General features: G+C 35.9%; 1 protein-coding gene across 3 annotated transcripts in view; it reads left to right on the top strand.

The window, feature by feature from the left end:
* Positions 1-12980, top strand: part of LOC128218473 (neuroglian-like) — a 37934-nt gene that overhangs the window by 18128 nt on the left and 6826 nt on the right. For all 3 annotated transcript variants that reach the window (XM_052926144.1, XM_052926143.1, XM_052926145.1), the window contains exons 12-22: positions 946-1042; positions 1641-1928; positions 2879-3249; positions 4216-4450; positions 4703-4842; positions 5092-5320; positions 5462-5590; positions 5708-5890; positions 9404-9523; positions 10029-10187; positions 11361-11522. In XM_052926144.1, coding sequence (XP_052782104.1) covers positions 946-1042; positions 1641-1928; positions 2879-3249; positions 4216-4450; positions 4703-4842; positions 5092-5320; positions 5462-5590; positions 5708-5890; positions 9404-9523; positions 10029-10187; positions 11361-11522 — 2113 coding nt within the window. The remainder of the gene's footprint in view (positions 1-945; positions 1043-1640; positions 1929-2878; positions 3250-4215; positions 4451-4702; positions 4843-5091; positions 5321-5461; positions 5591-5707; positions 5891-9403; positions 9524-10028; positions 10188-11360; positions 11523-12980) is intronic.

The following is a 12980-nucleotide window of genomic DNA, read 5'->3' as shown; positions in this document are numbered from 1 at the left end:
TTTGTTTGTTCGTGCATCCATCTCAGCACAATTGATTGTGAATGTTTGTTCAAATTGATCAATGTTGTCCTAGGATGCCCTTGACTTTGACCTTTTGACCAACTTTTTTAACTTTTAAAACTACAGAAATTTTTACTATGAGTACAGTTTTGAAAGCATTTTTTTTTTGTCAGATGACTTTTACTTGGCACATATTAAAATAGTTCATGCAACTAATCTGCTTACAATACTTTCTGGGCTCAGATGTTGAACGTGCTACGTTTTCAGGTAACCCAAACACAAAACATAAACTATATGTCTGTTGCCTTTTACCCATACATACATGCTGTAGATTGATATGACCACAAATGCCATGCCAGTAGAGCATAGGCCCTTTTGGGCCTCTTGTTAGGAGTATCTTTCAATGAGGGAGACGCCATGTTACTAGGCTAGTAAGAATAACACTCTAGTATTGATTGGATGCCAGATTTACTATTAACCAATCACATGCTGTGTAACAAAAGTCGACATGTTTAGAATGTGAATACAACGGGTCATTTTGTAGCATGTATATTCGGATCCAATCAAATTTTGGGGTTTCCCTTTTGAATCGAATTGGTGAGTTTAAAACCGTTTTTTTCAATGCATCGGAGCAAATCGTTGCACCTCTATTGGGAAATAGCTGAATTTTGGCATCTGCTAAAGAGGATGAAAAGTTCTGCAAACTGTATTATTTGTCTATGTGCATTGTACAAGATCCTGGTATTATGCAATAGATTAAAAACAGAAACCATTTTAAGTTGGTCTATGTGTAGTATTTCGACTAAACTATAATTGCATGCTAATATGCTAGAAATACTCTTTCTTTTGTTTCTTGGTTTTCAAAAAGGAGGAAAATAAATCTGATCATCAATTCTTGAAAGGAATGGTACCAAATGCAAATTGGTAGTTAATTGAATGTTTTAGAATGTTGTGATGGCGGATGCGGGGGACTACAGATGCCAGGCGAGTAACAAGTTTGCCAAGGACGTAACCTCCTCTATCTGCAAAATGCAGATACGAAGTAAGAAATTTAAGTGCTCTGTTATGTATTACAGTGCTTTAAATATTTACCAGACTGAGCTGGTATAATGTTTTTGTGGCTGTCTCCAAATCTAAATTTGAGAGCTTTCAAATGATTTTTAGCCGAAAGGAATTTAGGTTTGCCTTTCCATAAATGTCTAATTTCAAATATTTGTTTGAAAACTTAAGTATATAAAAACCAAAGAGGAAGAGAAGTTTAATCCTAAAAGATACCATCAAGTAAATATTCAATACATTGATTTGTGTGTTGCTATATTTTATTTTTGAATCCTGAAGTATGGCTGTGAAAGAGTTTGAGTGAGATTCTTCTTTATTAGTAACTTGTTTGAAAACAAAAGTTATGGTATTGTGACAGCCTTGGTTTTGCCTTAGGTGTCAGGGTTGTGGGCAAACCTTTACCTTGAAAATAATTTTATAAAATTTGGTTCACATTTTGCCAGAGATAAAACACTGCTTCAAGGTCCATAACTTTGTCTTTAATATTTATAGGATTGAGACAAACATTGGGCCATTTGGCCCACATCCAGTGCTCTTAGTAATGAGTTCATTTCAAATAAGGCTGCATATTTATTCTGTAGGAAAGACTCGTATTGAGCAATATCCAATGGATCTGGAAGTAGGAGCTGGCCGGGATGCCAAGTTCACATGTTCTGGCTCCACTGACTTTGATGAGGCAGGAAATATGTTAGTGTACTGGGAGAAAGATGGGAAACAAATGTCCACCAATGAGCACAGGATGACCCAGAACTTCCAGGACAACTCACTGACCATCGCTGGCGCCATTGTGAGAGATTCTGGGGTTTACACTTGTGTCATTACCAATGGCCTTGATGAGGACAGGGCATTTGCTTTCTTGACTGTTAAAGGTAATTAACAGATATAAACTAAATGTTCAAATATCTAATATCATTAGTTACAGTACCTGATTTTAATTTACTTGCACTTTTTTAACAAGGAGGATTCTTGTGCTGTATTAAGTTGTATCTTCATTGGAAAAGAGAAAAGGAGATATACTTGATCCAAATGTTTATGATGGTCATAGATTCATGCATTAATATTACACATTACTGAAAGTCATATTATGTTTATGATGGTCAGTGATTCAATCATTAATATTATACGCTATTGACGGTCATATGTTTATGCTGGTCATCGTTTAATGCATTAATATTACACACTACTGAAGGCATTAAAGGTATTATATGGATGAAGGTGTTAGCCAAGGTCTGTCTGCATTAAGGGGCTGATTTGCCAGACTTTTAAATGCAGTATGGCCCAAAGTAGTGTGTAAGACCACTTGTATTTTAAGAACATCTGTTGTCCTATTCCCACAGATTTCTGCCTACATTTTTATATTTAAGAAAAAATTAAAAAGTTATGTATTGAAAATTTTAAAATTCAATCAAGGAGTCTTTGATCAATCAAATTCTTTTAATTGATTGTGGACAGTAAAAATAGTTTGCACATTGCATGCACTTACTTTGTACATGACTGTAAGAGTCCTTTGCATTTTAATAGAATTTTGTATAATTTCCTGTCACATTAAAATTTCAGTATAGAAATGTGCAATCACATCAATGTTTTTGTTTTAAGATTTCATCAGTTGAATAGTCGAAATGCTGCACTGAACAGTTTAATTGTATTTATTGTTTAAGAGGCCCTTACGATTTTGATGTGACCACTGCTCTATATTTCCTGTTACGGACTGATTGCTTATATTAACAGATGGTTTTACAATGTAAAAGGTCTTTATATTTTCCTCAACTAATTTAGAAGTTTTGACCATTTCATAATGAAGCATTTTTTGCAATTTCAGATCGACCTGACCCTCCATCCAGTGTGGAGATTGACCGTTGTCGAGAGAAGAAGGCGGACATCAAGTGGGTGAAGGGTATCGAGAACAATGCCCCAGTCATCCACTTTATTGTCCAGTACAACACAACCTTCAACCCGGACCAGTGGGTCTCTGTGGAAACAGTGGACTACACACAAAACACAGCCACCATCTCACTCAGTCCCTATGCCAACTACACATTCCGGGTGATCGCAACCAACAAAATTGGTGCCAGTACTTCCAGCTACCACACCCCCACTGTGTGTAAAACCAACCCAGAGGCTCCAAACAAGAACCCACAGAATGTCAGGTCCATAGGAGACAGGAAGGGATTCCTAAAGATTGAATGGATTGTAAGCTGTTGGACATAATAGTGTTTTTGTGTGGCTTGAAAAGACAACATATAGGGGTTACTTTTGTCGGTGGCGGCGTCCGGGTCCCATTTTCACTTGTCTATGGTATATCTCCTAAACTATTAGTGGAATCAACTTGAAATTTCATATGTAGATAGATCTAATTGAGGGCAAGTGCAGTGCACAAGAACTGTTACTCTTGCTTCCATATTTTTAGAGTTATTGTCCTTTGTTAATTTTCATGCTTAAAGTTTTGTCCGGGGCATACCTTGAAGAATATAAGAGGTATCAACTTGAAACTTCATAGCTAGATAGATCTCATTGAGGGCAAGTGCAGCGCACAAGAACCATTACTCTTGCTGCCATATTTTTAGAGTTATTGCCCTTTGTTAATTTTCTTGCTTAGGTTTTGTCCGTGGCATATCTTGTAAACTATCAAATGCCACCTACACTTGAAAGTTAAATGGCAACATCATTGTCTATAAATGAATAAAATGCCAGTCTAACAGCTATAATGTCGACAGTGAATAATTTGTCAGGCTACACATCTGACTCGCGGAGTTCTAGTTATAATTTCTGAAGATTGTATATGTCTTGTAAAGTGGGTTTTAAAGGATGGTACTCTAATACAAGTGTTATTCATTGTTTAACCATCATTTGCACCAATGACATTCCTGTTGGTTTAAGATAAAAAATATGTAACATTAAGATTTTTAAACATTTTTTGAGGGTATGGGTTATAAATATGGTTTGAAATGAAGTTCTTGTAAATAAGAAGACGTAATAAGAATTGTCATATCAGTATATTTTTTTTGTGTGTAAAATATTGCAGAGTTTATTTGTAGAACAATTTTATGTCTTGTTGAATTATTCAATACAATGAAGTTACACTTCATGAGGAAAAAAAATTCACATTGCAGGTATAATTGATAAACTAGAGATTTCATGCAATTTCTATTCCCCTAGCCAATGAACCTTCTAGAACACAATGGCCCCGGCTTCAAGTACCAGGTGACCGTACGACAACGTGGCAGCATTGCGCAGGGAACCACCTATAATGTGGATAACTGGATGAACAACACACTGGAACACATGGCAACAGACCCTTACTTCCCGTATGCAGTAAGGGTCCAGGCTAAAAACAGCATTGGAGATTCCACCACAGAGGCACAGGAAAAGACTCTGTATTCTTATGAAGATGGTAAGTTTTGCCACTTTATGTTTGGATCTATGGGCACTTGATCCATCTACTAGCTGCATTGTTGAAATTATTATAGGTACTTCTTGAAAATTTTAACTTTTTAAACCAAAAGTAAACTTGGAATGTAAATGAAGTTAGGTTTTGCAATATCATTGTTAAGAGTATATCTATATATTACAATGCACTTATTTACATGGTAGTGTTGAGACATTTAGTGATACCTTACCTTAATACTGCATCTATGTTGTTAAGTACCTGGAGCGATAGTGAAGAATGTGGAGGTGTCCGATATCTCTGCATCGACAGTCAAGCTGACCTGGACCTGGGACAAAATCTGGCTTGAGGAATCTGGAGCCATCGCACAGATACACGGAGAGTTCAGGGCTTTCAAGGTAAGGGGATTGAGATAACTGCTCATTGCCTTTTGGTGGCTTTAATGGTCATTTTATTAAAGTTACTTTTTCATTTAAATGAATATGCAGAATTTGAATGTTTTGATACATATAAAGGAATACTTTTAGCAATTGTCATTTCAAGATCATACATTCACAAAAGTCCTATTTAAAAGGTTTTTCCAACTGAAAAATCTTTCAAACTGATTTGAAACTCTCAGCTACCATCTCACTTTACTCACTAACCAGGTTCAGTTTTGGCGAGTAGACGAGAAAATGAGCACGTTCCAGGAGAGAGAGGTGTCATGGGTTGAGGTCCTGCCCAAGGAAGTCCCTGCGGGTAGTCAGTCCATAAAGTCCAGCTACATTATGCGTAACTTGCCCCAGAATGCAGCCATCAGCCTCCAGATCTGTGTTACCAACAACTTCTATGTTGGCCGACCTTCAGATCCGATAACTTTTACAACTTATGAAGGAGGTTTGTGTTGTGTTGTTACGGCATATGACATTATCGTATTTAGGCCTTGGTTATTGACTATCTAATACATAAAGTGCTAAAAGTTTTCAAAGTCAAATGAGTGTCTTATCTAGGAATTACTTTGTATGTATGATTTTTCAGTGCCTGGCCCAGTGAACATGCTGGAGGCGAGAATCCGGAGCAGTAACTCTTTCACCCTGGTGTGGTTGCCTCCCCTAAATGAAGACAGAAATGGCATCATCAGGGGATATGACATCGCCTACCAGACTGGTTAGATTTGGCATAAGGATCAGAAAATCAATGTATTAATTACAAGTAAAGCATACATTAAATTGACGTAATAAGGTTCTTTTCAATAATGAACACTATGGTCTATCTTTCTTCTAGTTGATGGCCTAGCCCTTGGCTCCCTACATGACCGCAGTGAACAGATAAATGACCCCAATTCTGTGAGTGCGGTGCTGAGTGGTCTCTTGCCCAACATGAAGTATCGGATACACGTGTATGCACGCACACAGTTTGGACGTGGAGAGGGATCATTTATTGAGGCTTCAACAACTGAAAAGGCTGGTGAGTTCAACATATTCATGCCAAATATTCTTTGTAAATGTTTGAATATGATTGATGTTCTATAAAGTTTTTTTTATCAGGATTATCATCAGATCTAACATATTCACTTTGTGTCACAAGTATGGTCCATACTACTGTCTTACCTGTTTTAAACAGGATTCTCTGAGAAGCAACAATAATGCAACATATGACAGTTGTCCTCTTAATCAAGGTTTTGTCTGCCAGATGGGTGGCTGGTTGGTGTGAAAGTGTAACCCAACTGAGTGTCCTTTATGTTTATCTTTTGTAAAAAAACAGACGTTTCGATAAGGTGATAATTTGATCCAGATTTTTTTTTTCTTTTAGATATGATCTATAGTGTATGCATATATTTTATGACGTCTACATATGAGTTAATAATCTGAAATCATGATAAATTTTGTCTTGCAAGCAGAGAAGTAAATTGTAATTCTAAAGAAGTGGACATGTGTCATGGGTATACAGCCATTATTAACCTACCTACTCATAGAAGCATGAACTTATTTTGCTTTTAAGTCATTGAATCATATTAGTAAAACATTTATTAAACACACATGTTTAATAAATGTTTTGCCAATATGATTAATTGACTTAAATGTAAACCATTCAGTTTTTTAGCTCCACTGGCCGAAGGCCATGGAGCTTATGTCGTCACAGATTGTCCGTCGTGAGTGCGTGCGTGCGTGCGTGCGTGCGTAAACTTTTACTTTAAACGACATCTCCTCTGAAACTGATAAGCGGATTTTGACAAAACTTCACAGGAATGTTCCTTTGGTGGTCCTTTACCAAAATTGCTCAAATGGTTCCAGTCCATTGCACAATATGGCCGCCAGAGCTAAAAATAGCAAAATCTTTAAACGACATCTCCTCTGAAACGGTTCGGCAGATTTTGATGAAACTTGACAGTAATGTTCCTTGGGTGGTCCTTAACCAAAATTGCTCAAATGGTTCCGGTCCGCTGCACAACATGGCTGCCAGGGCAAAAAAATAGAAAAACCTTTAAAGAACATCTTCTCAGAAACCGATGATCAGATTTTGATGAAACTTAACAGAAATGTTCCTTGGATGGTCCTTTATCAAATTTGCTTCAATGGTTTCGGTCCACTGCACAAGATGGCCCCCAGAGGTAAAAATAGAAAAACCTTTAAACGACTTCTCCTCAGAAACCGATGATCGTATTGCAATGAAACTTGACAGAAATGTTACTTGGGTAGTCCTTAACCAAAATAGCCCAAACAGTTCTGGTCTGCTGCACAACATGGGCACCAGAGCTAAGAATAGAAAAAAACGTTAAACTACATCTTCTCAGAAACCGATTATCAGATTTTGATGAAACTTTACATAAATGTTCATCGGGATGCCCTTTAACCAAAATTGCCCAAATGGTTCCGGTCCGCCGCACAACATGGCTGCGAGAGTTAAAAATAGAAAAACCTTTAAGGACTTCTCGTCCGCAGTCTTCACGAAAAACATTTTAACCTACTAGCCAGTTGGACTAGCATAATGGCATATTTTACTAGTCCGAATGACAATCTAGTAGTCCGACTATTTTGCCACATTATAAAACTGTATGCTTAAGGTAAATACCTATTTCAATTGAGCAGCTTGCAGTTTGAGTAAACATTTCTTTATTATGATGCTCATGCAGTGATAGGGAGTGACATCCTTCTGTTGGGAATAGTGCTCCTTGTTTTTCAGAACCTATGGGTACTATGTAAAAACAAAAGGCATCTTGCTTGAAAAGACTGTAATAATATCAACATGGTTAGAAAAGAAATGCCATGCTTTAATAGCTTTGATTACATTTTACTACTGAATTACCTCCCTTTAATAGAAAAAAAAATAATGTCTTAATTTTTCACGTATAGCATCTTTAAATAATTTTTAAACAATAATAATTTATGAGTAAACATATAAGCATAAAGTTCTCACAAAAAGATCAATTTAAAAACCTTACATTTATACATAGGAAAGTATATATAGACTGAACATTAATTTTCTTTTAAGTGACATTCTGAAAGTTTATGAAACAGCTATTTTTAGTAACTTAAATGGCCGAAAAGTGTAAGTGAAACACCAAGTCGATTCTATCTCGTCAGTTCTTGTTCAGGTTAGATATTTGCTTCATAATCTATTCAGATTAAATGTTAACCGATGATCAGATTTTGATGAAACTTGACAGAAATGTTCCTTGGGTGGTCATTAACCAAAATTTGTTAAATGGTTCCAGTCCACTGCACACCATGGCTGCCAGAGCTAAAAAATAAAAAAAAACTTTATACGACTTGTCGTCGAAACCGATGACCTTTTTTCGATAAAACTTGACAGAAATGTTTGTTTGGTGCTCCTTTACTCAAATTGCCCAAATCATTTCGGTCCACTGCACAACATGGCAGCCAGAGCTATTAAAGTAAAAAAAAATTGTAAATAACTTCTCCTCAAAAATTGATGATTGTATTTCTATGAAACTTGACGAAAATGTTCGTTAGGTGGTCTTTGCTTGAACCTTTTGGCCAGTGGAGCACAGGCACTGATGTGCCTCTTGTTTATTGGTTTACCAAAATTTCTTATGATATCAAGCTTTTCAGTAGATTTTTGTTGGTCACTGGTTGAACAAGTAGAGAGTTAAGTGTTGGAAAACTAGTGTTCTAAAATTAGACACTATAATGGAGTAGATGTCAAGAGTCAGGAAATGTGTGATGAATTTCAACTGAGGCTGTTACAGTGTGCCAGAATGGCTCCCTGATATCAAAGATAAGAGTCCGCAGCCGTGTTTAAGTTAGATTTTTCTTTGATATTGAGAATATATCTCTATAAAATATTACAGGAGTACTTATAATCATTCAAATACAAAAACTGATTAAATATTCAAAGAATAAAAAAATATGCCTAGCAAACTTTTAAAACTAAAATAAGTAAGTCAATAAATTTTGTAATGAATGACAACAAAAGTTTCTATTTATATCAAAGATACTTATTTGATTATTTACAGTGCTAAATACATAAACATGTAAACAACACTCACTTTTGACGCTTTTCAGTTATGACGTCGGAGCAAAAGTTATTACATGAGTTATTTATCAAAAATATTTAATGACATTATTTCATGCTGACGAAATATGATTTATGATATAAGACATTTTTATGACATTTATATATCATATAAATGCCAGGTTAGGGGGGGGGGGGTAGTGTCCTTTAAAACAGGTGGCAAGATGACCATTTTATTCTGTTTATATACATTAAAATGTATAATACATTAAATGTCCTATTGGATGCACCAGGTACACATCTTTTTGGAAACCCTGCATATTAAGTAATAATTTTTCCCCATCTATCAAACTTTTTTTAAAGTGTCTTCAAAATGATCAGTATAGTCATACATATCAAATATTGACCACAATTACCCTTCATCTTGACGGTAGGCGGAAGTGAAAGCCTGCGACTGACCATTTAGTTTTTTATCTACATCATTATATTTTTTACATGCTTCAGCTATTGGCACGCCCAAGTTTGAGATCTACAATGTACATGAGAACAGTTTCAATGTGACCTGGGTCCCAGATGCCTACTTTGGCAAACACATTGTGCACTACGTGGAGTACAGGAAGGAAGGTAAAACATGAAGTCATAGTAGTCATGAAAACCATTACAAAGTTATTAGGGACAGTATATTAACAAGCCCTATTTTCTGGAACATATTTAAGTCATTTTTTTAGGATAAAGCTAAGTAAACTACTTTTGGTTTGGTAATGTCTGTTTATTCAATCCAAATATCTAAGATATTTGGCTACATGTATTACACGTTTGTGGCAACATTTTGCGAGAAAACATGTCCTCAGATGATTAGATGATCTCTAATTAATCCAGACTATATATCAATCATATATCAATCTATATAACAACTACATTTTATGTTATTTCATGTTGTTAGAGTCATAGATTTATAATATTAGCTAAAATTCTAAAATTTCATCACCAATTTTTAAGCTCTATGTTTACCTACCAGCTTTTACTTATTTGACTTACCCTATTTCTCCAACCTTATTTACCTGTTGGTCTTTTTTGGTGACCTACCCTACTCTAACAACTTTTACAGAAGTTACCTGTGTTTTTTCAGGGCATTCTGACTGGCAGAGGTCTACAGATGAGATCATCAACAACTACAAGGCCATTAATGGACTTGAACGGGGCACATACTACGAGGTCAGGGTCACAGCTTATGATGGCTTGTACAGGGCCAGCAGCGAGGTTCAGAACGTTGGAACTGTAGGCTTTGGTAATGATTTAGATTAGTGTCTGCTGGGCCTTTGCTTTGTGCCTTTTAAATCATAAAACCATGTTTGGGCTACTAGGCATGTCCCTGTAGTTTTCATTTTATCATAACAACTTTCTTATACTGATTTATGAAGTTTTTGTTCAATAAATTAAAACATCAACTATGTATTGGAACCTAAATAACTTCAGAAATTATTATGACATTTTCTGTTACGATTTCTGTTCCATAGTTGTATGATTTTAAAATGGATATCCCAAGGCTCTAGGATAGTTGTACTGTTAGGTTCACTTAAGTGTACTTCTGTTCTTGGATAGTTATACAATCAGGTTCAATTAAGTGTTCTTCGGTTCTTGGATAGTTATACAATCAGGTTCAATTAAGTGTTCTTCGGTTCTTGGATAGTTATACAATCAGGTTCAATTAAGTGTTCTTCGGTTCTTGGATAGTTATACAATCAGGTTCAATTAAGTGTTCTTCGGTTCTTGGATAGTTATACAATCAGGTTCAATTAAGTGTTCTTCGGTTCTTGGATAGTTATACAATCAGGTTCAATTAAGTTTACTTCGGTTCTAGGATAATAATAGTCCGGTTCAATTACATGTACTTAGGTTTTAGTATAATTGTACAGTCAGGTTCAATTAAGGGTACGGTACTTAAAGCTGCACTCTCACAGATTGAACATTTTGACAACTTTTTTTTTTGTCTTGGAACGAGCCAATTTTTGCGAAAATCCATGGAAACCAGTTATATAAGACTGCTGACAAAAAATAGTTCGCAGATTTTTATATTTAAGTTCAAAAATGGATGTTTTATGCATTTTTCTTAAACCGTTAGTAACAGTTTAAGCCATCGAACGGAAATATGAAAATCTACGATCTGATTTTTTGTCAGCAATTTAATATCATTGGTTTGCAGATATTTACGCAAAAAATTGCTTTTTCCAAGACAAAAAATAAAAAAAAGTTGTAAAAATGATATCTGTGAGAGTGCAGCTTTAAGCTTTAGGATATTTACAGAGTCAGGTTCAATTAAGTGTACTTAGATTGTTGGAAAGTTATACAGTCAGGTTTAATAAAGTGTGTTGATTACAGTATAATAAAACTGTTAATATATAAGATGAAAAAATATCTAAAGATATCTAGCCGTACATTCATTGTGATATTACCCTTTCAGCTGCTGCCCGGGCCATTGGGTCCAATTATGGTTGGTTTATTGGCATACTGGTGGCTGGAGTGCTGTTAATTGGAGCAGCTGTGTGGATCTACCTTATGCATCGCTGGAGAAAACAGGACCCGCGGGTGCAAGAGAAACCCAAAACTCCAAGGGATGCAAAAGGTAAGAGGAAGACCACTTTCCATACATATGAGACCACTATCAATGCATATGAGACCACTTTCCATACATATGAGACCACTATCAATGCATATTATGAGACCACTTTCCATACATATGAGACCACTTTCCATACATATGAGACCACTTTCTATACATATGAGACCACTATCAATGCATATGAGATCACTATCTATACATATGAGACCACTTTCCATACATATGAGACCACTAACAATGCATATGAGACCACTTTCCATACATATGAGACCACTAACAATGCATATGAGACCACTATCAATGCATATGAGACCACTTTCCATACATATGAGACCACTTTCTATACATATGAGACCACTATCAATGCATATGAGATCACTATCTATACATATGAGACCACTAGCCATACATATGAGACCACTTTCCATACATATGAGACCACTTTCTATACATATGAGACCACTATCAATGCATATGAGATCACTATCAATGCATATGAGACCACTTTCCATACATATGAGACCACTAACAATGCATATGAGACCACTTTCCATACATATGAGACCACTAACAATGCATATGAGACCACTATCCATACATATGAGACCACTTTCCATACATATGAGACCACTTTCTATACATATGAGACCACTATCCATGCATATGAGACCACTTTCTATACATATGAGACCACTTTCCATACATATGAGATCACTATCAATGCATATGAGACCACTTTCCATACATATGAGACCACTAACAATGCATATGAGACCACTATCCATGCATATGAGACCACTTTCCATACATATGAGACCACTATCAATGCATATGAGACCACTTTCCATACATATGAGACCACTATCAATGCATATGAGACCACTTTCCATACATATGAGACCACTAACAATGCATATGAGACCACTATCAATGCATATGAGACCACTTTCCATACATATGAGACCACTATCAATGCATATGAGACCACTTTCCATACATATGAGACCACTATCAATGCATACAAGACAACTTTCCATACATATGAGACCACTATCAATGCATATGAGACCACTTTCCATACATATGAGACCACTAGCCATACATATGAGACCACTATCAATGCATATGAGACCACTTTCCATACATATGAGACCACTATCAATGCATATGAGACCACTATCTATACATATGAGACCACTTTCTATACATATGAGACCACTAGCCATACATATGAGACCACTAGCCATACATATGAGACCACTTTCCATACATATGAGACCACTTTCTATACATATGAGACCACTATCAATGCATATGAGATCACTATCTATACATATGAGACCACTTTCCATACATATGAGACCACTAACAATGCATATGAGACCACTTTCCATACATATGAGACCACTAACAATGCATATGAGACCACTATCAATGCATATGAGACCACTTTCCATACAT

The sequence above is a fragment of the Mya arenaria genome, chromosome 14, assembly GCF_026914265.1.
Source record: "Mya arenaria isolate MELC-2E11 chromosome 14, ASM2691426v1".
In the NCBI taxonomy this organism is placed as follows: Eukaryota; Metazoa; Mollusca; class Bivalvia; order Myida; family Myidae; genus Mya; species Mya arenaria.
This window is presented reverse-complemented; position numbering and strand designations above follow the sequence as displayed.